General features: G+C 39.6%; 1 protein-coding gene across 6 annotated transcripts in view; it reads left to right on the top strand.

Moving 5' to 3' along the window:
- Positions 1-24,734, top strand: part of UIMC1 (ubiquitin interaction motif containing 1) — a 152,428-nt gene that overhangs the window by 123,350 nt on the left and 4,344 nt on the right. For 2 of the 6 annotated variants that reach the window (XM_089660657.1, XM_089660656.1), the window contains exons 12-13: positions 410-473; positions 23,808-23,844. In XM_089660657.1, the coding sequence (XP_089516783.1) occupies positions 410-473; positions 23,808-23,844 (101 nt within the window). Of the gene's footprint in view, positions 1-386; positions 474-23,807; positions 23,845-24,734 lie in introns of all 6 variants that reach the window. The other 4 variants (XR_016308014.1, XM_089660658.1, XM_089660659.1 and 1 more) reach the window with 4 other exon arrangements.

Raw genomic sequence — 24,734 nt, forward strand, 5'->3', positions numbered from 1 at the left:
TAAAAATTGCATTTGGATGAATTAAAGTGATTTAAATATGAGTTTAGCCAGAGTGGATCCAACAGTTTAGCAGACCGTTAAGTGCTTCTAAATGTCTTAGCTGCTGAATTCAAATAAATGAATGAACTTATTTACCAAATTTATGATCTGCAGTAAATTGTGAAAGACCTTGCCTTTTCTTTACTAGCACTACCTATCACACAACAGTCCAAGGGATTTAACTGAACAGGCATCACACTGCAACCACATCAGCATAATGATGTGAAGAATTTGCAGCAGCAATAAGTTTTATGCTTGAAACCAATATGATTGGTATAATTTCATTTGATTTAAGCACCATATCTACACATTTGTCAGGTTATATGAGTGTTACCTGTTTTTGACAGCTATGTCCGCGCTTCTCTGGCAGGAAACAGCAGAACGAAAAGGCAGACTCCTGAGCATGCTGGAGCAGTCAGAGTCCATCTCAGCAGGTATAACATGGAATGGGAGAGGTGGTGCATGGCGATTTGTAATGAAGTTATGACTGCTGGTTGCACAAAAATGGTTGGTTGGAAAATGCAGTTAATCTGTTAATGGGTTTTTCCTGTTCAAAAAAATTACATTTACATATATATGATGGTATTCTGTTGAATAATGCATGGAGCATAACATGTGCTATATCATGTTTACATTTATGCAGTTACATAGTTTAATCAGTAAATTAAATTTACTTACAAAAATGTAGTGAAAGAGTAGTAAACTGTTTCCCAAACGGGACTTTTTCCATCAAAACAAATAACAAAAACAGTGCCACGTCACCTGGCTCACTTAGGCCCCAAACCTTGGCCTTTGAAGTCTGGTCCCTCAGACCATCTTACTCGGTGCCTCTGAGTTCCCATGTCCATTTCTCAGTTCACTCACCCTCCTGGCTCTCTTGACCAGGAATCTCCTGACACGCCACGCTCTCCCACTCCTCTGAGACCTCCATAGAGCATGGAATCTCTACTCTCCAGCATGGAATACAGTTTCTTGAGTGTAGTACACTAGTATTCTAGCAGGAGCCCTGAACTGTGGTCAGGTTCTTCATTATAAGGGCTGTATGCACCTGTACTTACAGCTTGCCGTTCTCATGCAAGACCTACAGTGCCTTGAAAGAGTATTCACACCCCTTGAAATTTTCCACATGTTACAAACAAAAACGTAAATGTATTTTATTGGGATTTTATGTGATAGACCAACACAAAGTGGCATATAATTGCGAAGTGTAAGGAAAATAAGTGGTTTTCAAATTTTTTTTTACAAATGTCTGAAAAGTGTGGCGTGGATTTGTTTTCAGCCCCCATGAGTCAATACTTTGTAGAACAACCTTTTGCTGCAATTACAGCTGCAAGTATTTTTGGGGATGTCTCTACCAGCTTTGCATTTCTACAGAGTGACATTTTTGCCCATTCTTCTTTACAAAATAGCTCAAGCTCTGTCAGATTGGATGAACAGCAATTTTTAAGTCTTGCCACACATTCTAAATTGGATTTAGGTCTGGACTTTGACTGGGCCATTCTAACACATAAATATGCTTTGATCTAAACCATTCCCTTGTAGCTCTGGCTGTATGTTTAGGGTCGTTGTCCTGCTGGACACCTCAGTCTCAAGTCTTTTGCAGACTCTAACAGGTTTTCTTCTAAGATTGCTCTGTATTTGGTTCCATCCATCTTCCCATCAACTCTGACCAGCTTCCCTGTCTTTGCTGAAGAAAAGCATCCCCACAACATGATGCTGCTACCACCACCATGTTTCACGATGGGGATGGTGTGTTCAGAGTGATGTTCAGTGTTCGTTTTCTGCCAAACATAACATTTTGCTTTTAGGCCAGAAAGTTACATTTTGGTCTCATCTGACCAGAGCACCTTCTTCCACATTTTTGCTCTGTCCCCCACATGGCTTCTCACAACTGCAAATGGGATTTCTTATGGCTTTCTTTCAACAATGGCTTTCTTCTTGCCACTCTTCCATAAAGGTCAGATTTGTGGAGTGCACGACTAATAGTTGTACTGTGGACAGATTCTCCCACCTGAGATGTGGATCTCTGCATCTCTTCCAGAGTTACCATGGGCCTCTTGACTGCTTCTCTAAATAATGCTCTCCTTGCCTGCCTGTCAGTTTAGGTGGACAGCCATGTCTTGGTAGGTTTGCAGTTGTGCCGTACTCTTTCCATTTTCAGATGATGGATTGAACAGTGCTCCATGAGATGTTCAAAGCTTGGGATATTTTTTAATATCCTAACCCTGCTTTACACTTCTCCACAACTTTATCCCTGACCTGTTTGGTGTGTTCTGTGGTCTTCATGATGCTGTTTGTTTACAAATGTTCTCTAGCAAACCTCTGAGGGCTTCACAGAACAGCTCAATGTATACTAAGTTTAAATTACACAGGTGGACTCTATTTACTAATTAGGTTACTTCTGAAGGCAATTGGTTCCACTAGATTTTAGTTAGGGATATCAGAGTAAAGGGGGCTAAATACAAATACATGCCACACATTTCAGATATTTATTTGTAAAAAATGTTGAAAACCATTTATCATTTTCCTTCCACTTCATAATTATGTGCCACTTTGTATTGGTCCATCACATAAAATCCCAATAAAATATATTTAAGTTTTTGGTTGTAACATGACAAAATGTGGAAAATTTCAAGAGCTATGAATATTTTTTCAATGCACTGTAGACACTTGATTAGAAACGTCTTCCCACTGAAAATTCTTCAAAGTCTCCTTTAAAACTCCAAAACCCAATCTGGGAATATCAAAACCTGGAGAAAGCTGTAAAATCGTTTTCTCTGTACATAATCAATACCGTTTGAACCCTGATTAATTTCTATTTCCTTTTCATAGTGGCAAGAACTTGCACTGTTAATATATGCTGTAGGTCTATATCTATATATTGGGTATGTAGATATCATTTATGGCTTCTGGCACTTAATCAAACAAGTATGTGCATCAGTTACTTTGTTGTTCTTAGTCCTAGTTGACAACCGTTAAAGTGTTACTAAGCCCACTCCAGTCAAATCAGTCTGTATATACAGTAAAGCATGCTTGTTATACTCACTGTGGAACCTAAGGGGTTAATCCTGTGCATTATGTAAAAACACTGTTTGATCCTGACTTCTCTGATCCTCCCCTTCTTCGAGTGTCCCCTCTTATCTCCTGATAAGATATACCGTGTGGAGTCACTCTACACATATTCAGTTTGGTGTGTATTGCTAGAGAGGTTTTTTTTTTTTTTTTTGCTTGGGAGGGTGCATGTGATCAGCACAGGGCCAACAAGCGGTGTCCAGACAGAGATCAGGGGCTCTACATCCTCCTAGAGCAAAATGAAAACTCCTCCTACAAGCTTTAACCAGTGCTTGGCTGGACACTGATGGAAATTACAAGACTACTTTATACTGCTGATGAGAAAAAGAATTTAGCAGTTTATATTTACTAAATTAATTGCATTTCCATGTTCTGTGTACTGTGGAAGACCAAATATAGTGAACGCAGGGTCCTGGGTTTAGTAGCACTTTAAGCTCGGCACAGTGCAGACTGCAAACAGGTCAAATGCAAACAAATGTTTATACTGGTCCAGGCCTGTGACAACTCAAGTCACTCAAGAATTGGTATTTGTAAAAGGTATATATTTTATATTTTTAACGTTGATTGCTGCCCCTGGATTTATGAAAGGTAAACTCTATAATGTGTCAGTTGTGTGTTGTACTTTTTTAGGTTCCATTTTTAATATATTTATTTATAACAATTATTTACATAAATCTGACAATTTATACAGCACTTTACATATATTGTACATTCACATCAGTCCCTACCGTCAAGGAGCTTACAGTCCTTACCTTTCACAGGTGCCAGCAGCTGGAATCCATACAAGATTATATATGTATTGTAAAAATCATCAATGAAGTTGCAGCACTCAATCTTCTTTTATTCATTTATAATGATATTGTCAGAGCAAAATGGCAACTGCTTTGGACCCCAACCGAACCTTCCTCAAGCCATCTAAACCTAAAAGTGACAAGTATCTGGCTTCTTGTCCCTATATGAATGCATGTACCCAAAGAACCCCCAGTGGGACTTTAATGCAGCAATAGGATCATACATATATTGAAATAGACATTTGGTTAAAAAAGATGATCAACTTATTACATACACATTTCCATTGTAATGTTAAATACATGATTTCTAAAGAGGGCAAGAGTGGTCAGATGTAAGTCACCAGACAAGGACTGACAGATCCACCAAATGAGGTCTTGGCCTTCTGACTCATAGGCTGTTTGTTCTTTACTCTGATGATTTGGGATTTGGTGGATCTGTTCCTTACTGCACCCTTTTTTTGTGCTTCGACTTGTTTTGCGTGCCACCAATAGTCGTTGGAAGCAAAAGACTATATTATCATTCAACCAATTCAGAGCAATCTGTACATTATTAGGTATACTTTATTCAACAACAGTGAAAATAAATGCTACCAACACAGAGTGGTTACTGTGGGTGCATAACCAAAGTCCTATAGTGCCTCATCCTTCATATTGACTAAATAGAAATATAGCATAAACCATGGACTTTAAAGGCACTACATAAACTCAGTAAAATGTTTAAGCACTTTATTAAACATACACGTTTAAAACTGCTTACAAAATGTCGCATAACAATGTCACATATAAAATGATCAGTACTGATTCAAATACCATCAAAGAAAAGTTGTGCATATGCCATAAGTCGGCAATTGCTAAATTAAGGGTAATCTTGATGTGTAAGTGGTATTAGCTCAACATGTTTTGCGATTTTGTCGCTATGAGAAGATTTCTAAATAAATGAGAGATACAATGATAAACTGGACAACATAACTTGCATAGAATTTCTACAACATAGACATATCAATACAGCACATATTTTAACTACAAATACAGGTAAGTACAAATAATCAAAATACGTACATTTGCACAAAGGTGGCGGCTGCAAATGCCCAGCAGAGCCTGCTAGAGGCCGACCAGTGAGGGGATCCCAACAAGACAGAAGGGGCAGACACTGAACCCTAAAATAATGTCTGATATGCAAACAAAGATATTAATAAAAATTAGGCCTAACTGCCAAACTAGGATAACATGCATAGACAGTATGGTGCTATATTGCTGTATGTACTAGTTACAAAACATTTTTACACTGCTATATTCCAGTCAGTAACACACTACTCGCTTCCCACTCGATATGTGTAATAAGGCCAGTATATATTTTTCTAGTAACAAACACCTTCACCCACTCTTGGGAAACCAATTAAGCATATGATAATCTGTAAAGGAAGGTTATAGGACAAATAAACCCCAACATCCAAAAGAGAAAGACCCAGCTTCTCATAAGAAGTTGCTGGCTTAATAAATAAAGGGGCTTACCTTGTACAAGTAAATAGCAAAAAGCAAGAGGGCAGAGTAACCCCAATTATTGGCAAAGCAACCAAACTATACTCCTTCCAAAATGGAGCATGCACCATTGGCCTGGGCTTTCCTGTAAGATCGACTACAACCCGCCAAATATCTGGCTATCTATGGAAAAATTGATAAACCCCTTGAGTATGCTCCGATATGTAACCCAGGTAAGTATTACATTAATTGTTCATGCCTCCTGTGCCTATCTGCTATTAATGGTTCCTTGCCAAATTCACAAACCTGTGGACTGCCTTCAGTCCATGAAAACCACCAATACACTGACAAGGGCCGCATCCCACCCCTCCTTATGAGGGAATCCCAATGCCATCTGAAACAGCATGTGACGTCACTGGCCTGGCAACGCATGACCACACACATGCAACCGCTCCTCCACCGAGAACACAGCGGAGAGCACGCTAGCTGGCAACACAAGGCGGCCATACTGGGCATACCACAGTACTCCTTGTGGTGCTCAGAGGACACCGCAGCGCAGCCTCTCAGCAGACAGCACAGAGACCAACGGCTGCAGTGCCACAAGCCTTACATCGATTACTGTACCTCCAAACAGGGACCAAGCACCAACCACCCTTACCCCCATGCAAATATACTCAATACAATCAATCAGAAGTCATAACGAGGCATATTCCAGAACCATTAGAATTACACCAAACAAATGTGCTAATACATAGTCAGGTTTACCATAGTACTATAGGCAGATGTGGACAGGTACTATTCAGACAAAGTAGGGCATATGCATAAGTGTGCCCATTAATGGTTACACCATTAAAATAACTACACAGTTAGCACAAAAGATATAGCCGAAGATATAATTCCACAGTTAGCCGAAGATATAATTCCACCTGATGGGAGTTTTTACAAAAATGGTTTGCATATCAGACATATTTTAGGGCATAGCGTCTGCCCCTTCTGTCCTGTTGGGATCCCCTCATTGGTTGGCCTCTTGCAGGCTCTGTTGTGCATTTGCTGCCGCCACCTTTGTGCAAATGTACATATTTTGATTATTTGTACTTACCTGCGTTTCTTGGTAAAGTACGTTCTGTATTGATATGTTGATGTTGTAGAAATTATTTTCAAGTTATGTTGTCCAGTTTATCATTCTATCTTATCTCATTTATTTAGAAATATTTGTTATTGTCAGTAATACTGTTGTATGTGTCCAGTGAAGAAAAGAGCCTGTATTGCAATTTTATATTGCTTATTGAGATGTAAATGTTACCTTGTTTACTACAAAATGTAGTAAATACAAGTGTTTAATAAAAAAAAAAAGGACATTCTGAATACATCTTATCTGAAGATGTATCTGGAGCCCAAATACTTTTATTGTAGGTCCTTTAACATTTACTCTTAAAAATAACCACTTTTATTCACAAATTAATATTATTGGCAGGTTAAAGAATGGCTTCCAATGTGGCTCCTCCAGATTCTAACTCTTTTGTGGTGAGGATGGAGGAAGTATTCACTTTATTTAATCCTTTATTTAATTCCATGATGCATTAAATGTGATGATGGAAAAGAATGTAGGTTAATATGGTGTTTAGTAAATAGAACCATTCTTAGATGCTATTAATGTGGTTTATAACGGTAAATTAAGGAGTGATATATACAGTCAGGTCCATAAATATTGGGACATCGACACAATTCTAACATTTTTGGCTCTATACACCACCACAATGGATTTGAAATGAAACGAACAAGATGTGCTTTAACTGCAGACTGTCAGCTTTAATTTGAGGGTATTTACATCCAAATCAGGTGAACGGTGTAGGAATTACAACAGTTTGCATATGTGCCTCCCACTTATTAAGGGACCAAAAGTAATGGGACAATTGGCTTCTCAGCAGTTCCATGGCCAGGTGTGTGTTATTTCCTCATTATCCCAATTACAATGAGCAGATAAAAGGTCCAGAGTTCATTTCAAGTGTGCTATTTGCATTTGTAATCTGTTGCTGTCAACTCTCAAGATGAGATCCAAAGAGCTGTCACTATCAGTGAAGCAAGCCATCATTAGGCTGAAAAAACAAAACAAACCCATCAGAGAGATAGCAAAAACATTAGGCGTGGCCAAAACAACTGTTTGGAACATTCTTAAAAAGAAGGAACGCACCGGTGAGCTCAGCAACACCAAAAGACCCGGAAGACCACGGAAAACAACTGTGGTGGATGACCGAAGAATTCTTTCCCTGGTGAAGAAAACACCCTTCACAACAGTTGGCCAGGTCAAGAACACTCTCCAGGAGGTAGGTGTATGTGTGTCAAAGTCAACAATCAAGAGAAGACTTCACCAGAGTGAATACAGAAGGTTCACCACAAGATGTAAACCATTGGTGAGCCTCAAAAACAGGAAGGCCAGATTAGAGTTTGCCAAACGACATCTAAAAAAGCCTACAAAGTTCTGGAACAACATCCTATGGACAGATGAGACCAAGATCAACTTGTACCAGAGTGATGGGAAGAGAAGAGTATGGAGAAGGAAAGGAATTGCTCATGATCCTAAGCATACCACCTCATCAGTGAAGCATGGTGGTGGTAGTGTCATGGCGTGGGCATGTATGGCTGCCAATGGAACTGGTTCTCTTGTATTTATTGATGATGTGACTGCTGACAAAAGCAGCAGGATGAATTGTGAAGTGTTTCGGGAAATATTATCTGCTCATATTCAGCCAAATGCTTCACAACTCATTGGACGCCGCTTCACAGTGCAGATGGACAATGACCCAAAGCATACTGCAAAAGCAACCAAAGAGTTTTTTAAGGGAAAGAAGTGGAATGTTATGCAATGGCCAAGTCAATCACCTGACCTGAATTCGATTGAGCATGCATTTCACTTGCTGAAGACAAAACTGAAGGGAAAATGCCCCAAGAACAAGCAGGAACTGAAGACAGTTGCAGTAGAGGCCTGACAGAGCATCACCAGGGATGAAACCCAGCGTCTGGTGATGTCTATGCGTTCCAGACTTCAGGCTGTAATTGACTGCAAAGGATTTGCAACCAAGTATTAAAAAGTGAAAGTTTGATTTATGATTATTATTCTGTCCCATTACTTTTGGTTCCTTAATAAGTGGGAGGCACATATGCAAACTGTTGTAATTCCTACACCGTTCACCTGATTTGGATGTAAATACCCTCAAATTAAAGCTGACAGTCTGCAGTTAAAGCACATCTTGTTCGTTTCATTTCAAATCCATTGTGGTGGTGTATAGAGCCAAAAATGTTAGAATTGTGTCGATGTCCCAATATTTATGGACCTGACTGTATGTTAAACCTATGGATCTGAACAAATTATTATATTAATCATGGCTCTTATCCAGGCAATATATTTAAATCTACTCCCAGAGTACAGTTTGAAAGAGTGGCACGGATTGCTGGTGATCCATTAAACTGCAAGATAAGGTTGGGGAAAATGAAAAGGAAATCATTAGAGTGAGGTTATCCTGGAAAATTATTAACACAGGAAGTTTAGAGGGAGAGTAGAGCTCACAATCGATAAGGAGAAATAAGTTTAAAGAACAAAAATACAGATTGAGAAAAAATCGAAATAATCTAGCATAAACTGTGCAATAGTTTGCAGTCGCTGTAAAATTCAATGGGAAGTGGCAATTTGGAGGCATTCTTTGCACTGTTGGTCTACAGAATGCCCTCAGAAACATTTGGTGAGATATTCTACAAGTGTAAACTATTTTTAAAGGGATGCAGACTCTGTCGCTTTTGCCATCAGAGCGCTAAGAGTGCACCATTTGATTAGAATTAGCCAGAACCTCCCATTCGGAATCCGTCTGCAAAGGATAGAGCAGAAAAAGGTCAGACTCTGCAACAAAGCTCGTTAAAATCCTTGCAATGTATAGTGATCATCCATTGAGGGAATTGCTTTTTTTCTCAGTAGAAGTGGAGTTAAAGTGATACTAAACCTAACAACATTTTTTTTTTTACCTTAGTGAATTCCTTGCAATAAGGTAAAAAAATTTTTCAGTTTCTCTCTCCTCCCCTTTCCCTCTGTGAAGGGGAAAACAGATCCAGCACTGTGCATGGCTGCATCTCTTCTCCGTTCTCTTTCTCTTCACACAGGACTCGAGCTGTCAATCAAATGCAGTGAAGAGGAAGTTGGGAGTGAGGCTAAGTCCCTCAGTATGTGTTCATGGAATGCAGATCCATAGACACACAGCTTGGGAGCGAGCAGGCACTGTGTACCCCCATAGCAAATGCCTTGGTATGGGGACACAAAGAAGAAGAGGAGCCAAGATAGCCGGCAGGGGACCCAAGAAAAGGAGTATGAGGCTCGCTCTGTGCAATACCATTGCACAGAGCAGGTGAGTATAGCATATTTGTTATTTATTTAAAAAAAAAAAAAGAAAAAGACTTTTGTAACACTTGAAGGCTAGGTTCACATCTGTGCGGGTGGTGCCGCTGCGGATCTACACAAAAATCTTTGCAGCACCACCCACACAGAGGAATGCGGACTCGCGGGCTGTTGCCATTAATTCTAATGGCATGCCACCCGTACTGGAAATCGCAACCGTACTGGGAACCGAGGTTCCCGTGCAGGCTGCGTTTTTCGCAGAATTGCAGGGACTTCTTCCCTGCGTGTCCCGGGGCACGGGAGCCATTCAAAAGAATGGGCTCTCGTGTCTGCGCAGAACACGGCTCTTAGAAACTCGGATATGTGAACCAGGGGTAATTCCTTATCAGATTAATTTTTTGCTTGTATAAAAATGCACTGGGGCGTTTTGAGTGATAACTATCCATTGATCTCTGAATTTAAACGAATGATATTAGAGTCCTTTAACGGGAGACATGCTATAATGAATTAGTGAAGTCAGATTATATGCCCCAAAAAACGCCTATTGCTACCTGGATGGGTTCCAAACGAACTGGTTCAGTTCCTTGTCTTGTATGGAGTGTACGTCTGTGATAAAAGGGGAAGCATTCCAACACCTAGAAAGACAATCTTTAATTACTATTAAGTATTACCTAACATGCCAAGGCTTCTTTGCAATTTATATGATAAGTTATTGTGTGATCTCTCCTATTTATGGGAGACCACACAGAAGTTAAAGTGTCACTAAAGGCAAAGCTTAAAAAAAAATCTCTTCCTGTCCTGTAGCCAAAACAGGACGTGTGAGGAAGTCCCTCCAAAGTGAGGAAATCCCAAGGTGTCACCAGAACTAGTGTCCCCATTGGAAGATTTCTCCTCTATTTTTGTTCTGATGTCAACCCAAAATGTGGGATTTTTCTACTTGCAATAATAGCAGTAAACAGAAGAATCTCCCTAATGAGGGCACATACAGCAATGAAACCTGACGAGTTCTATTCCATCTCCACTCTATCCAAAGTAAAAAAAAAAAAAAATTGTACTTAGTGACACTTTAAAAGATCAAATTGTTCAACATAAATACTCAGTAGGTTGGTAGAATTGCCATTAGCAAGGCACTTTGAAGGGATGAGGCATTCAGTATTACAGCTACAATTCATGGCTATTGATTGTGTAGTAAAACCAAGAAGGGGAGGCAATGAGGAATTAAGTTTAACTGAAACGGGAGGTTAGTGAATTCATGTTACAGCCAATGGGGTTGATTTATTAAAAACAAGTAGTCTGCTCACTCTTCAGGGAAATTTTCCCTTAGCTTAGTGAATGAGTTGAAACGCTGGTGACTTCCATGATCCAGTCATGTGTGTTTTCACTTTACAGGTGAGATTAAATAATGAAGATGTGAGGAGGTACATCCATCTGTTTCTGTTTTTGGATTTTTGTAAATATTAGGATATAATGAGAGTAAAGATGTGAAGCTAGATTAGTTAATGTGTTCTCTGAATACTCTTTGTATTATTTTTGTGGAGCAATGTATGACTTGAGAAAGCATCAGTAGTGGTCAGAAACTGTTTATAAACTTTCTGAAACATTTTGTAATATGCTAATAAGATACTGTTATTGACTAAAAGAAGATTGTGTGCTGCAAAACCATTGCGTTAATATAATATATATATATGCACACACACAGCGGGTAAAATAAGTATTGAGCACGTCACCTTTTTTTTGGTAAATACAGTTGTGTTCAAAATAATAGCAGTCAGACATCACTAACCTGATCAATCACTGTTTTTGGTAGAGATGATATTTCTACATGGGAAATAATTTACTAGCAGGTGTAGTAGAGTAATAGAAATCCAACAGACCCAACAGTCATGACATGCATGCGGCTGATTCTGTGTAATTGAATCACTAATTGAAAGGGGCATGTTCAAAATAATAGCAGTGTGGAGTTCTATTAGTGAGGTCATTCATTCTTTGAAAAACAGGTGGCAATGATTGCCCTTATTTAAGGAAGGAAGGCAGCAAATGTTGTACATGCTGGTTACAGTGCATTTCTCTCTGAAATTCTGAGGAAAATGGGTCGTTCCAGACATTGTTCAAAAGAACAGCATACCTTTTATTAAAAAGTTGATTGGAGAGGGGAAAACATATAAAGAAGTGCAGAAATTGATAGGCTACTCAGCTAAAATGATCGCAAATGCTTTAAAATAGCAACCAAATCCTGAAAGACGTGGAAGAAAGCGAAAAACTACCATTCGAATGGATAGAAGATTAGCCAAAATGGCAAGGACTCAGCCAACAATCAGCTCCAGGAAGATCAAAGAAGGTCTAAAGTTACCTGTGAGTACTGTTACAATTAGAAGACGCCTATGTGAAGCCAAGCTATCTGCAAGAAGCCCCCGCAAAGTCCCACTGTTGAAAAAAAGACGTGCTGAAGAGGTTACAATTTGCCAAAGAGCACATTGACTGGCCTAAAGAGAAATGGCGCAACATTTTGTGGACTGATGAAAGTAAGATTGTTCTTTTTGGGTCTAGTGGCCGGAGACAGTTTGTCAGACGACCCCCAAACACTGAATTCAAGCCATAGTACACTGTGAAGACAGTGAAGCATGGTTGCGCAAGAATCATGATATGGGGATGTTTCTCATACTACGGTGTTGGGCCTATTTATTGCATACCAGGGATCATGGATCAGTTTGAATACATCAGAATACTTGAAGAGGTTATGCTGCCTTATGCTGAAGAGGAAATGCCCTTGAAATGGGTGTTCCAACAAGACAACGACCCCAAACACACCAGTAAACGTGCAACATCTTGGTTCCAGACCAACAAGATTGACGTTATGGAGTGGCCAGCCCAATCCCCGGATCCTAATCCAATAGAAAACTTGTGGGGTGACATCAAAAATGTAGTTTCTGACGCAAACCAAGAAATAGAGAACTGTGGAATGTAGTCCAATCATCCTGGGCTGGAATACCTGTTCACAGGTGCCAGAAGTTGATTGATTCCATGCAACACAGATGTACAGCAGTTCTCAGAAACAGTGCTTATACAACTAAATATTAATTAAGTGATTCAAAGGAAAGCAAAATCTTCAAACATTTTTCAGTTTATATAGTGAATGTTTGAGTTTGTAAAGAAGAATACAAACACTGATATTTTTTTTTGAACAGTCTAATATTCATTTTTCTTCAATTTCTTTAGAGGAACAACACAAATTTGATATATTTTCTTCATGTTTTGATTTGGAATAGAATGTGTAGTTCCCAATGCATTTGTGTGTATGGAAATAAAAGCTATTAGAAGGATTTTGAGCTTTATTCACTTTTTTAACACACTGCTATTATTTTGAACACAACTGTATATTCCTAAAGATGCTATTAACATGAAATTTTCACCTCATGTTGGTAACAACCCATGTAATCCATACACACAAAGAAACCAAAACAAATAAGTTCAGAAATTAAGTTATGTGTAATAAAATGGAATGACACAGGAAAAAAGTATTGAACATGATATCTAAAATGTAATGCTTTGTTCAAAATCCTTTGTTGGTAAGGATAGCTTTAAGATGCCTCCTGTATGGAGAAATTAGTCGCATGCATTGCTCAGGTGTGATTTTGGCCCATTCTTCCACACAGTCTTCAAATCTTGAAGACTGAGTGGGCATCTTCTATGAACTCTGATCTTTAGTTCTTTCCAAAGATTTTCTGTTGGATTCAAGTCAGTTGATTGGCTGTGCCTTTCTAGTAGCTTTATTTTCTTTCTTTGAAAACCAATTGAGAGTTTCCTTGGCTTTGTAATTGGGATCATTGTCTTGCTGAAATGTCCACCCTCATTTCATCTTCATCATCCTGGTAGATGGCAGCAGATTTTTATCAATAATGTCTTGATACATTTCTCTATGACATGAAATTTGCCAGTCCTGTATGCTGAAAAACAGCCCCACACCATGATGTTCCCACCTCCAAACTTCACTGTTGGTATTGTGTTTTTGGCGTGATGTGCAGTGTCATTTGACCTCCAAGCATGGTGTGTATTATGGCTTCCAAAGAGTTCAATTGTGATCTCATCTGACCAGACTATATTCTCCCAGTATTTCACAAGCTTGTCTAAATGTTGTGTAGCAAGCTTTAAACAAGCTTCAACATGCTTTTTCTTCAGCAATGGAGTCTTGCATGGTGAGCGTGCATACAGGCCATGGTGGTTGAGTAAATTACTTATTGTTTTATTTGAAACAACTGTACCTGCTAATTCCAGGTTTTTCTGAAGCACTCCACAAGTGGTCCTTGGCTCTTGGACAGCTGTTCTGATTATTCTTTTGACGCCTCTGTCAGAAAACTTGCAAGGAACACCTGATCGTGGCCGGTTTATGGTGAAATGATGTTCTTTCCACTTCCGGTTTATGGCCCCAACAGTGCTCACTGGAACATTCAGAAGTTTAGAAATCTTTCTGTAGTCAATGCCATCAGTATGTTTTGCAACAGTAAGGTTGTGAAGGTCTTGAGAGAGATCTTTGGTTTTACCCATCATGAGATGTTTCTTGTGTGACACCTTGGTAATGAGGCACCTTTTTACTTTTTATAGACCATCAGTTGAGACTGAACCAGCTGATATTAATTTGCACCAAGAAGCAAGATTGCCTTCTAATTACTGATAGATTTCAGGGCTTTCCATGCCTTTTTGCATTTCCCTTTCTTCATGTGTTCAATACTTTTTCCCTGTGTCATTCCATTTTATTACACATAACTTACAGTATCTCACAGAAGTGAGTACACCCCTCACATTTTTGTAAATATTTTATTCTATCTTTTCATGTGACAACACTGAAGAAATGACACTTTGCTACAATGTACAGTAGTGAGTGTACAGCTTGTATAACAGTGTAAATTTGCTGTCCCCTCAAAAAATATCTCAACACACAGCCATTAATGTCTAAACCGCTGGCAACAAAAGTGAGTACACCCCTAAGTGAAAATGTCCAAATTGGGCCCAAAGTGTCAACATTTTTTGTGGCCACCTTTATTTTCCAGTACTGCCTTAACCTTCTTGGGCATGGAGTTCACAGGTTGCCACTGAAGTCCTCTTCCACTCCTCCATGACGACATCACGGAGCTGGTGGATGTTAGAGACCTTGCGTTCCTCCATCTTCTGTTTTGAGGATACTCAATAAGGTTTAGGTCTGGAGAGATGCTTGGCCAGTCCATCACCTTTACCCTCAGCTTCTTTAGCAAGGCAATGGTCATCTTAGAGGTGTGTTTGGGGTCGTTATCTTGTTGGAATACTGCCCTGCGGCCCAGTCTCCGAAGGGAGGGGAACATGCTCTGCTTAAATATGTCAACGTACATGTTGGCATTCATGGTTCCCTCAATGAACTTTAGCTCCCCAGTGCCGGCAGCACTCATGCAGCCCCAGACCATGACATTCCCACCACCATGCTTGACTGTAGGCAAGACACAGTTGTCTTTGTACTCCTCACCTGGTTGCCACCACACATGCTTGACACCATCTGAACCAGATCAGTTTATCTTGGTCCGATCAGACCACAGGACATAGTTCCAGTAATCCATGTCCTTAGTCTGCTTGTCTTCAGCAAACTGTTTGCAGGCTTTCTTGTGCATCCTCTTTATAAGAGGCTTCCTTCTGGAACGACAGGCATGCAGACCAATTTGATGCAGTGTGTGGCGTATGGTCTGAGCACTGCTAGGCTGACCCCCCACCCCTTCAACCTCTGCAGCAATGCTGGCAGCACTTATACATCTATTTTCCAAGGACAACCTCTGGATATGACGCTGAGCATGTGCATTCAACTTCTTTGGTCGACAGTGGCGAGGCATGTTCTGAGTGGAACCTGTCCTGTTAAACCGCTGTATGATCTTGGCCACCGTACTGCAGCTCAGTTTCAGGGTCTAGGCAATCTTCTTATAGCCTAGGCCATCTTTATGTAGATGAGAGAAGGAGAGAAGCGCTTCTAAGTGCAATATGTCTCTTTATTAGAGTATACAGTGGGGATCGAAAGTTTGGGCACCCCAGCTAAAAATTTGTATTAATGTGCATAAAGAAGCCAAGGAAAGATGGAAAAATCTCCAAAAGGCATCAAATTACAGATTAGACATTCTTATAATATGTCAACAAAAGTTAGATTTTATTTCCATCATTTACACTTTCAAAATAACAGAAAACAAAAAATGGCGTCTGCAAAAGTTTGGGCACCCTGCAGAATTTATAGCATGCACTGCCCCCTTTGCCAAGGTGAGACCTGCCAGTGTCATGGATTGTTCTCAATCATCATCTGGGAAGACCAGGTGATGTCAATCTCAAAGGTTTTAAATGCCCAGACTCATCTGACCTTGCCCCAACAATCAGCACCATGGGTTCTTCTAAGCAGTTGTCTAGAAAACTGAAACTGAAAATAGTTGACGCTCACAAAGCTGGAGAAGGCTATAAGAAGATAGCAAAGCGTTTTCAGATGTCAATATCCTCTGTTCGGCATGTAATTAAGAAATGGCAGTCATCAGGAACAGTGGACGTTAAAGCAAGATCTGGAAGACCAAGAAAAATATCAGAGAGAACAGCTCGCAGGATTGTGAGAAAAACAATTCAAAACCCACGTTTGACTGCACGATCCCTCCAGAAAGATCTAGCAGACACTGGAGTTGTGGTACACTATTCCACTATAAAGAGATACTTGTACAAATATGGTCTTCATGGAAGAGTTATCAGAAGAAAACCTCTTCTACTTCCTCACCACAAAAATCATCGTTTGAACTTTGCAAATGAACATATAGACAAGCCTGATGCATTTTGGAAACAAGTTCTGTGGACCGATGAGGTTAAAATTGAACTTTTTGGCCGGAATGAGCAAAGGTACGTTTGGAGAAGAAGGGGCACAGAATTTAATGAAAAGAACCTCTGTCCAACTGTTAAGCATGGGGTTGGATCAATCATGCTTTGGGGTTGTGTTGCAGCCAGTGGCACAGGGAACATCTCACGAGTAGAAGGAAAAATGGATTCAATAAAATTTCAGCAAATTTTGGATGGTAACTTGATGCCATCTGTGAAAAAGCTGAAGTTAAAGAGAGGATGGCTTCTACAAATGGATAATGATTCTAAACACACCTCGAAATCCACGGGGGATTACATCAAGAGGCGTAAACTGAAGGTTTTGCCATGGCCTTCACAATCTCCTGACCTGAACATTATTGAAAATCTATGGATAGACCTTAAAAGAGCAGTGCGTGACAGACAGCCCAGAAATCTCAAAGAACTGGAAGACTTTTGTAAGTAAGAATGGGCAAAGATACCTCAAACAAGAATTGAAAGACTCTTGGCTGGCTACAAAAAGCATTTACAAGCTGTGATACTTGCCAAAGGGGGCAGTACAAGATATTAACTCTGCAGGGTGCCCAAACTTTTGCAGCCGTCTTTTTTGTTTTCTGTTATTTTGAAAGTGTAATTGATGGAAATAAAATCTAACTTGTTGACATATTATAAGAATGTCTAATCTGTAATTTGATGCCTTTTGGAGATTTTTCCATCTTTCCTTGGCTTCTTTATGCACATTAATACAAATTTTTAGCTGGGGTGCCCAAACTTTCGATCCCCACTGTATGTGTAGGAACACTCACATAGATAAATTATATATAGGCAAAAAACCGTGGTAAATCGGTAGGGTGGTCTTCAGGGTGAAAAGCCATCATCTGCTGCGGTGTGGAGCGGTCAGCTTGCCGCTGGAGCAGCGTGGTAGCTGGAGGAGAACAGCGGTGAGGCCGGCCAGCGTGCACGTCCTCCCTCTGAGCTTGGTGGAACGCAGCGGCGGCGTGGCCGTGATGACGTCAGATACCCAGGGTGCACGCCGCTGCTGCGTTCCAGCTTGCGTTCCACCAAGCTCAGAGGGAGGACGTGCACGCCGGCCTCACCGCTGGCAAGCTGACCGCTCCACACCGCAGCAGATGACGGCTTTTCACCCTGAAGACCACCCTACCGATTTACCACTGTTTTTATGCCTATATATATTTTATCTATGTGAGTGTTCCTACACATATACTCTAATAAAGAGACATATTGCACTTAGAGACGCTTCTCTCCTCTCATCCACAGAGTCTGCTACAGCCTATTTAGAAGCTTTGCCCTCAGTGCTACATGGACCACCATTACCCCAACTAGATTACCAAGGACTCTCAGCAGTGATTGCGCTGATACACTCCCTTCATTCCATCTTTTAGAGCAACAATTCTTTTTTTCAGATCCTCAGTGAGTTCTTTGCCGTGAGGTGCCATGTTGAATTTCCAGTGACCAATATGAGAGAGTGAGAGCGAAAACACCAAATTTAACACACCTGCTCCCCATTCACACCTGAGACCTTGTAACACTAAAGAGTCACATGACAATGGGGAGGGAAAATGGCTAATTGGTCCCAATTTGGATATTTTCACTTAGGGGTGGACTCACTTTTGTTGCCAGAGGTTTAGACATTAATGGCTGTGTATTGAGTTCTTTGGAGGGGACAGCAATTTTACACTGTTATACAAGCTGTACACTCACTACTTTACATTGCAGCAAAGTGTCATTTCTTCAGTGTTGTCACATGAAAAGATATAGTAAAATATTTACAAAAATGTGAGGGGTGCACTCACTTCTGTGAGATACTGTACAGCTATGCTTCCAAAAAGACTAAACATAGTGGCACATATTTAAAGTGACTGTTAATCTTAAAGTTTTTTGCTTTAAAATATTATACTTATCTGCTCTGTGCAGTGGTTTTGCACTGAGCAGCCCTTATCCTCTTCTCAGGTTCTCAGGTTCCCCTACAAGTGCCCCCATAGCAGGAAGCTCTCTCCTCACTGGCTGTGGGTAACAGAGCTGCTGTCTCTGAGCCAATGAGGAGGAAGCTAGCCGAGAGAACCTCTGCTCTTGTGCCCAGCGCTGGATCAAGATTGGCCTCAGGTAAGTATAAGGGGGGGGGGGGGGATCACAGAAGCAGCACAGAAGGGTTCTTACCTAAATGCAGAGAGTGCATTAAGGTAACAGTCGTTCGTCTTTTGGAAACACTTTAAAGCAGCTTGGTCTCTTAACCACTTCAGACACTTTTACCCCCTTCCTGCCCAGGCCAATTTTCAGCTTTCAGTGCTATCACACTTTTAATGACAATTGCGCGGTATGCAACACTGTACCCATATGAATTTTTTTAGCATTTTTTTGAGACAGATAACGCTTTATTTTGGTGGTATTTATTCACCACTGGGATTTTTATTTTTTTTGCTATATAAATGAAAAAGTCCAAAAATTTAGAAAAAAAGTGTTTTTCTTATAAAATTTTGCAAATAAATAATATTTCATCATAAATCTTGGCCAAAATGTATTCAGTTATCTTTATAGTAAAAAAAAATAACCCAAATTAGTTTATAACCAAAATTATAATTTTTACATTTTAAAAACATTTTTTTTATATTATTATTTGTTTTTGTATTTTTTTTAACATACTGTCACCCTAGCAGTACTACTTGTGTGGGGTGATGATTTTCTTTTTTACACTGATTGCTTTTACACCCATAAAGGCAGTAAAAGCAATAATTTCTCTTTCTCTCTGGCTGCATTCTTGCAGCCATTGAGAAATACTGTGATTGGTCACAGCATGTCACATGGTACAAGGCTGTTGTGAATAGCCTTGTACCATGTGACCTCTGTGATCATTCACAGATTTCACACGTAGTAAGCAATGATGTCAGAAGTGACATCTTGCTTACTGCTCTACATGTGATCACTGATTGGCCAATCAGTGATCACATGATCGGGACCTAGCACAGAGGTCCCGTACGACGATCGGTGTTCCACTGTGTCTGGAGGACACAACGGGCACCGGATCGCGGTGCTGCACGCTCCCAGGGAGCACACACCAGCAGGGGGCGGGGAGGCCGTTTATAAATGGCCACCGCCCCTGCACTGCCACCGTCCGGCCGTTTATATACTACGGCCAGACGGGAGGTGGGTAAAGTTTATAGGTTTTCTTTAACATAATTAAAAAGCCTTTTTCTGCAAATAAATACCAACTAGGCAGGAATATTTATTTCACAATTCTTATTAAAGTTATTAAATGTATGCCACCTGCAAAGCAAGTGTCACAATATGATGTGTAGAAAGTTGTATGTATCCAAATGTATTTTGTATAAGAATGGTAGCTTGTATGAAAAGTCTAAAAAAACGTAAACCCATGTGAAAGAAGAATGCCAACTGTTTCCAGGGCTAAAGGCTGCAAGCAGTTTCACTGTCCCAGGGGTCCTGAACATGATAGGCCATCGAGCAATAAATAACCGTATATGCCAAACTGTACAGACCAAAACTTTGAATATGGATTATTTAATGTAAATAAAGCTTAATGGCTTTTCTTTCATTTCTGCAAGAAAGATGAGAAAAAATGCCTCGGTCCACCAGGGAAATGTACTATAATTTAATGAAAACATCCTGGAGTGCTGAGCATTGTAATGGATGTTTAAGATGACTGGGTTTTCTTTCTTTCCCCTTGAGACCTTTAATTTTGTTGCTCATTTTAGTTTAAATCAGACACTGTCATTTTGTGCTACTTGTGTTGTTTTTGTAGACCCTTGACCACAAGAATGTAGTAGAACCTCACTCATTACTAGCTATATAATTTCCCCAGTGAATGCTTGTTAATGAAAATCATTTTCACAGACTTTTCTTCCATTATATTGAGGGGAAACAAGGACATAGCAGAGTTAGCCACTGTCATTAGAAAAAACTGTATTTGGAAACCTGGCTTTTATTATGTAGTTGTCACAGAAAACAATGGTGAAATGGAATATAATAGGGGCAGCTTTGAATCACACAGCCATTATAAGCAACACATTTTTCAAATTAATTTCCAAATTTAAGAAACTGCTTCAATCATGTAAATAGGATTATTGACAGCTTGAAGGGAAATTAAATCAAGCATTGTGAGTTGGGGGCTCTATAGTCAGAATATAGATATTACTTGCTAACACAGTCCAGCAAGATTACACTCCTTTATAGAGTTTTTCTGTGGAGACTATGGAGACATCATCTGATATATAAAGGCGGTTTGACTATTAAATTTGAGAATGTTATCCATTTATCTGCACATGTTTGGATAATTTAAGTGAATATTCACTCAATTTTATTGTGTGAATATTCTTAAATTAGGCTCAAACTGCAACAAGGGCAGCATTTTTGGGGTAAACTGCTTATTACAGTAGTTTTCAGCATTGTGCCAACAAAAAAATCAAATATTACTGATGTTTTCACATATTTTTACTTACCTGCTATCCATCCACGCCTATTTAGATGAAAGGTTCCTTTATAATGCGTTTCACTTGGCCTTAGGTAACAGTACAGCCACCCTACAGTGCATGCAAGAACTTGTTTTCATATTCAGACTAATCCTGCACCCTATGTAGAGCTAAACAAAAATGGCAACTTCACCAACTTATAACTAGCTTTTAGAGCACGGTGCATTCAAAATGCACGGCCACATCACTTAGTACAGAAAATAGTTTGTTTTGGCCAGCTTGCGTCTTAAGTCCAAGCTGTACACAGAGCATCAACTTTTTCCAAAATTCCGATTAAGCATTGCCCCCTACAATAAACCTCATCCCCTGCATTTTAGCTGTCAAATACCAGAGCCACAGTGGGCAGTAGAGCCTCTGGCATTAGATATTTGAATGAAAGGAGATGGTAATACATTGGATTCATTTGAGAACTAGGGGTCTTTTACTACCACTTTGTCAATGCTTACAAACAGGGAGAACTGTGTTACTCAGTCCTATATGTGCTCAATGCAGAACGGGAGTTCGATATTCTTTTGATTTTTTATTTTTTTTTACATTAAAAACAATGCAATGCAATTTGAAAATCTCATAAACCCATATTTTATTCACAATGGAAAATAGAAAACATATTAAATGTTTAAACTAAGAAAATGAGTAGTAGAGAGTAATGTATTCTTGAAATTTAGGGCAGCAACACGTCTCAAAAAAAGTTGAGAAAGGGAAACAAAAAGCTGACAAAATTGTGGAACGTTTTCAGAATAATGTTCCTCAATGTAAAATTGCAAAGACTTTAAATATATCATCATCTACAGTACATATCATCAAAAAATTCAGAGAATCTGGAGAAACCTCTGCGCTTAAGGGATGAGGTTGAAATGCAATATTGGATGCCTGTGATCGGATGCCACTACAATAAAAACAGGCATAATTATGTGATGGACATCACTGCATGGGCTCAGGAAGCTCAAAATTCATTGTCTGTGAATGCAGTTCGCCATGCCATCCAAAAATGCAGAGTAAAGCTCTCTCATGCAAAGCAGAAGCCATATTTGAACATGACCCAGAGACACTGTCCTTTTCTCTGGGCCAAATTTCATTTAAAATGGTCTGTTGCAAAGTGAAAAACTGTTCTGTGTTCAGACAAATTGAAATTTGACATTCTTTTTGGCATCCATGAGTGACGTGTCCTCCGGACTAAGGAGCATAGGGACCTTCTGTCTTATCAGCACTCAGTTTGAAAGCTAGCATCTTTGATGGTATGGGGGTGCATTAGTACATCTGAAATGGGCAGCTTGCATATCTGAAAAGGTACCAACAATGCTGAACGATATATCCAGGGTTTAGAGCAGCATATGCTCCAATCCAGATGACATTTTTTTCAAGGAAGGCCTTGCATACTTCAAGAGAACAATGCTAAACCTTGTACCGCATCTATGACAACAGTATGGCCTCGAAGTAGAAGAGCTCAGGTGCCTAACTGGCCTGTCTGTAGTCCAAACCATTCACCAATTAAAAATATTTGGCCCATCTTGAAAAGCAAAATATGGCAAAGAAGACCCTGGACTGTTGAGCAGTTAGAATCCTATATCAGGCAGGAATGCGACAGCATTCCTCTCCCAAAATTCCAGCAACTGGTCTTCTCAGTTTCCAGACATTTACAGTGTGTTGTTAACAGAAGAGGGGTTGCTACACCATGGTATACATGGACCTGTCCCAACTTTTTTGAGACATGTTGCTGCCATTAATTTCAAAATTACCTTTTTTTTTTAAAATAAAAAACATTTTCTCAGTTTAAACAATTTATATGTTTTGAATTTTCTTTTGTGAATGAGCTTTGCAAATCATTGCTTTTGTTTTAACCGCTTACCCGCTGCTGTATAACAGATATACTGCTACATGGCGGAATGGGTGCATCAAATCACGTATGTTTACGTGATTTTGCATTTCCGGGTAGGGGGCGTGCGTGCCCTACCCACGCCGCCATTCGCAGCTGCGGATGTCAATCACCGGGTCCTAGCTGGTGATTACCCGCTGGCACCCACTGATTACCAACAATCACCGACGGGGAGGAAGACTGTTTTACAAACAGTCTTCCTCCCTGTCAGCTTGGGCACACAGCCATCCTGATCTACTAAGTGTGCTTACAGTGAGCCCCTAGTAAAACACTCTCTACACACAGTTAACCCTTTGATCGCCCCTTATATTAACCCCTTCCTGCCCAGTGTCATTAGTACAGTGTCAGTGCTGTTTTTTAGCACTGATCACTGTATTGGTGTCACAAGTTACAAGTGGTTAGTAGTGTCACAAGTTAGTTCCCCCCCCCCCAGTGTCAGATTGCCTGCCGCAGTCTCGCTAAACGTTGCTGATCGCTGCCATTACTAGTAGGAAAAAAAAAGTCCCAGTATCTATATCGCCATTTGTAAACGCTATAACTTTCACGCACTTAAAACCCAAAAAAATTAAAAACCACACAGGTGAACAAATATCACCGAAAGAAAGCTCAATTCGTGAGAAAAGAAGGACGTAAAGTTCATCTGGGTGTGGCGTTGCATGACTGCGCACTTGTAAGTTAAAGTAATGCAGTGCCGTAATAGAAAAAATGGCCTGGTCAGGAAGGGGGGACAATTAGTTTTCATTTGTATGGTATGTCGGACAGGTTTTACTAATTTGATAAAGTTGTTTATATACTTTTTTTATTTTATAACAATGTATTTTTCTCTCTTTTTGTAGATGAAAACAATAGTGCCTTAGACTTTTCAGGTATGAGGTTAGTAAGCAGTTATATTTTCAACATTTCTTTCTGTTTCTTGTTTATTATCTACTCAATAGATTTTTTTTCTGATTTTTTTTTTTTTTTTTTCCCCGATTTTGAAGAGGACCTGTATGGTAATTAAAGCTAATTTCCAGAAAAATGCAGCCCATAACTTGCATAACGCCAGAAACTGCCCCAATTTTTTATTTTTATTATCTCTTTTATTAAATATTTTCCACTACAAAAAAGTACATCTAAAACACACAAGAGTAGGAAATAGAAACTTCACCAAAACATACAATTCATCTAAATCAAACTTTTCCCCCGAAATATGTCACTGCAATAATTCCAGCAAGCTGAAAAAAATTGGCAACCATCATTTTATAACAAGTTGTTACAGTAGGGTGAACATGGAAGTGCTTTGTACACAATAAACAAAACAAAATGTATTTACCAGCACACTTACCAGCTAGCTAGCAAGACAAACAAATAAAAACTATAATTTAGTAAGCAGTTACTGGATAGTAACCCGTTATATTTTCATTTCTCTCTGTTTCTTGGTTTTGGAATGTTTTTTCTCTCTATTTGAAGAGGACTTGTATTGTGTTGCCAATAATTATTATAGTTGCTACTATTTTACAGGACACCAGCAGCAAGTCATTTTGCTTTGAAATCATTAGTAAAAAACTTAGGGCCATATTACAATTTCTGTTTCCTATACTGTAGGGGTTATATATGAATACAATGGAAGTAGAAGTTTCTTCAGCACCTTTGTGGTTCCTGCCTGGTTGAACTCTGTTAGTGAATGAGCCTGCATTGTCAGGCATGTTTTTAATGTTACAGACAACATTTCAGCTAGTGTGTTGCTAAGCCATATTGTTAAGTGTAATATTTTTGAGACCAGA

The sequence above is a fragment of the Staurois parvus genome, unplaced genomic scaffold, assembly GCF_062004578.1.
Source record: "Staurois parvus isolate SC_StPar_1 unplaced genomic scaffold, SC_StPar_1.0 ptg001258l, whole genome shotgun sequence".
Taxonomy (NCBI): domain Eukaryota; kingdom Metazoa; phylum Chordata; class Amphibia; order Anura; family Ranidae; genus Staurois; species Staurois parvus.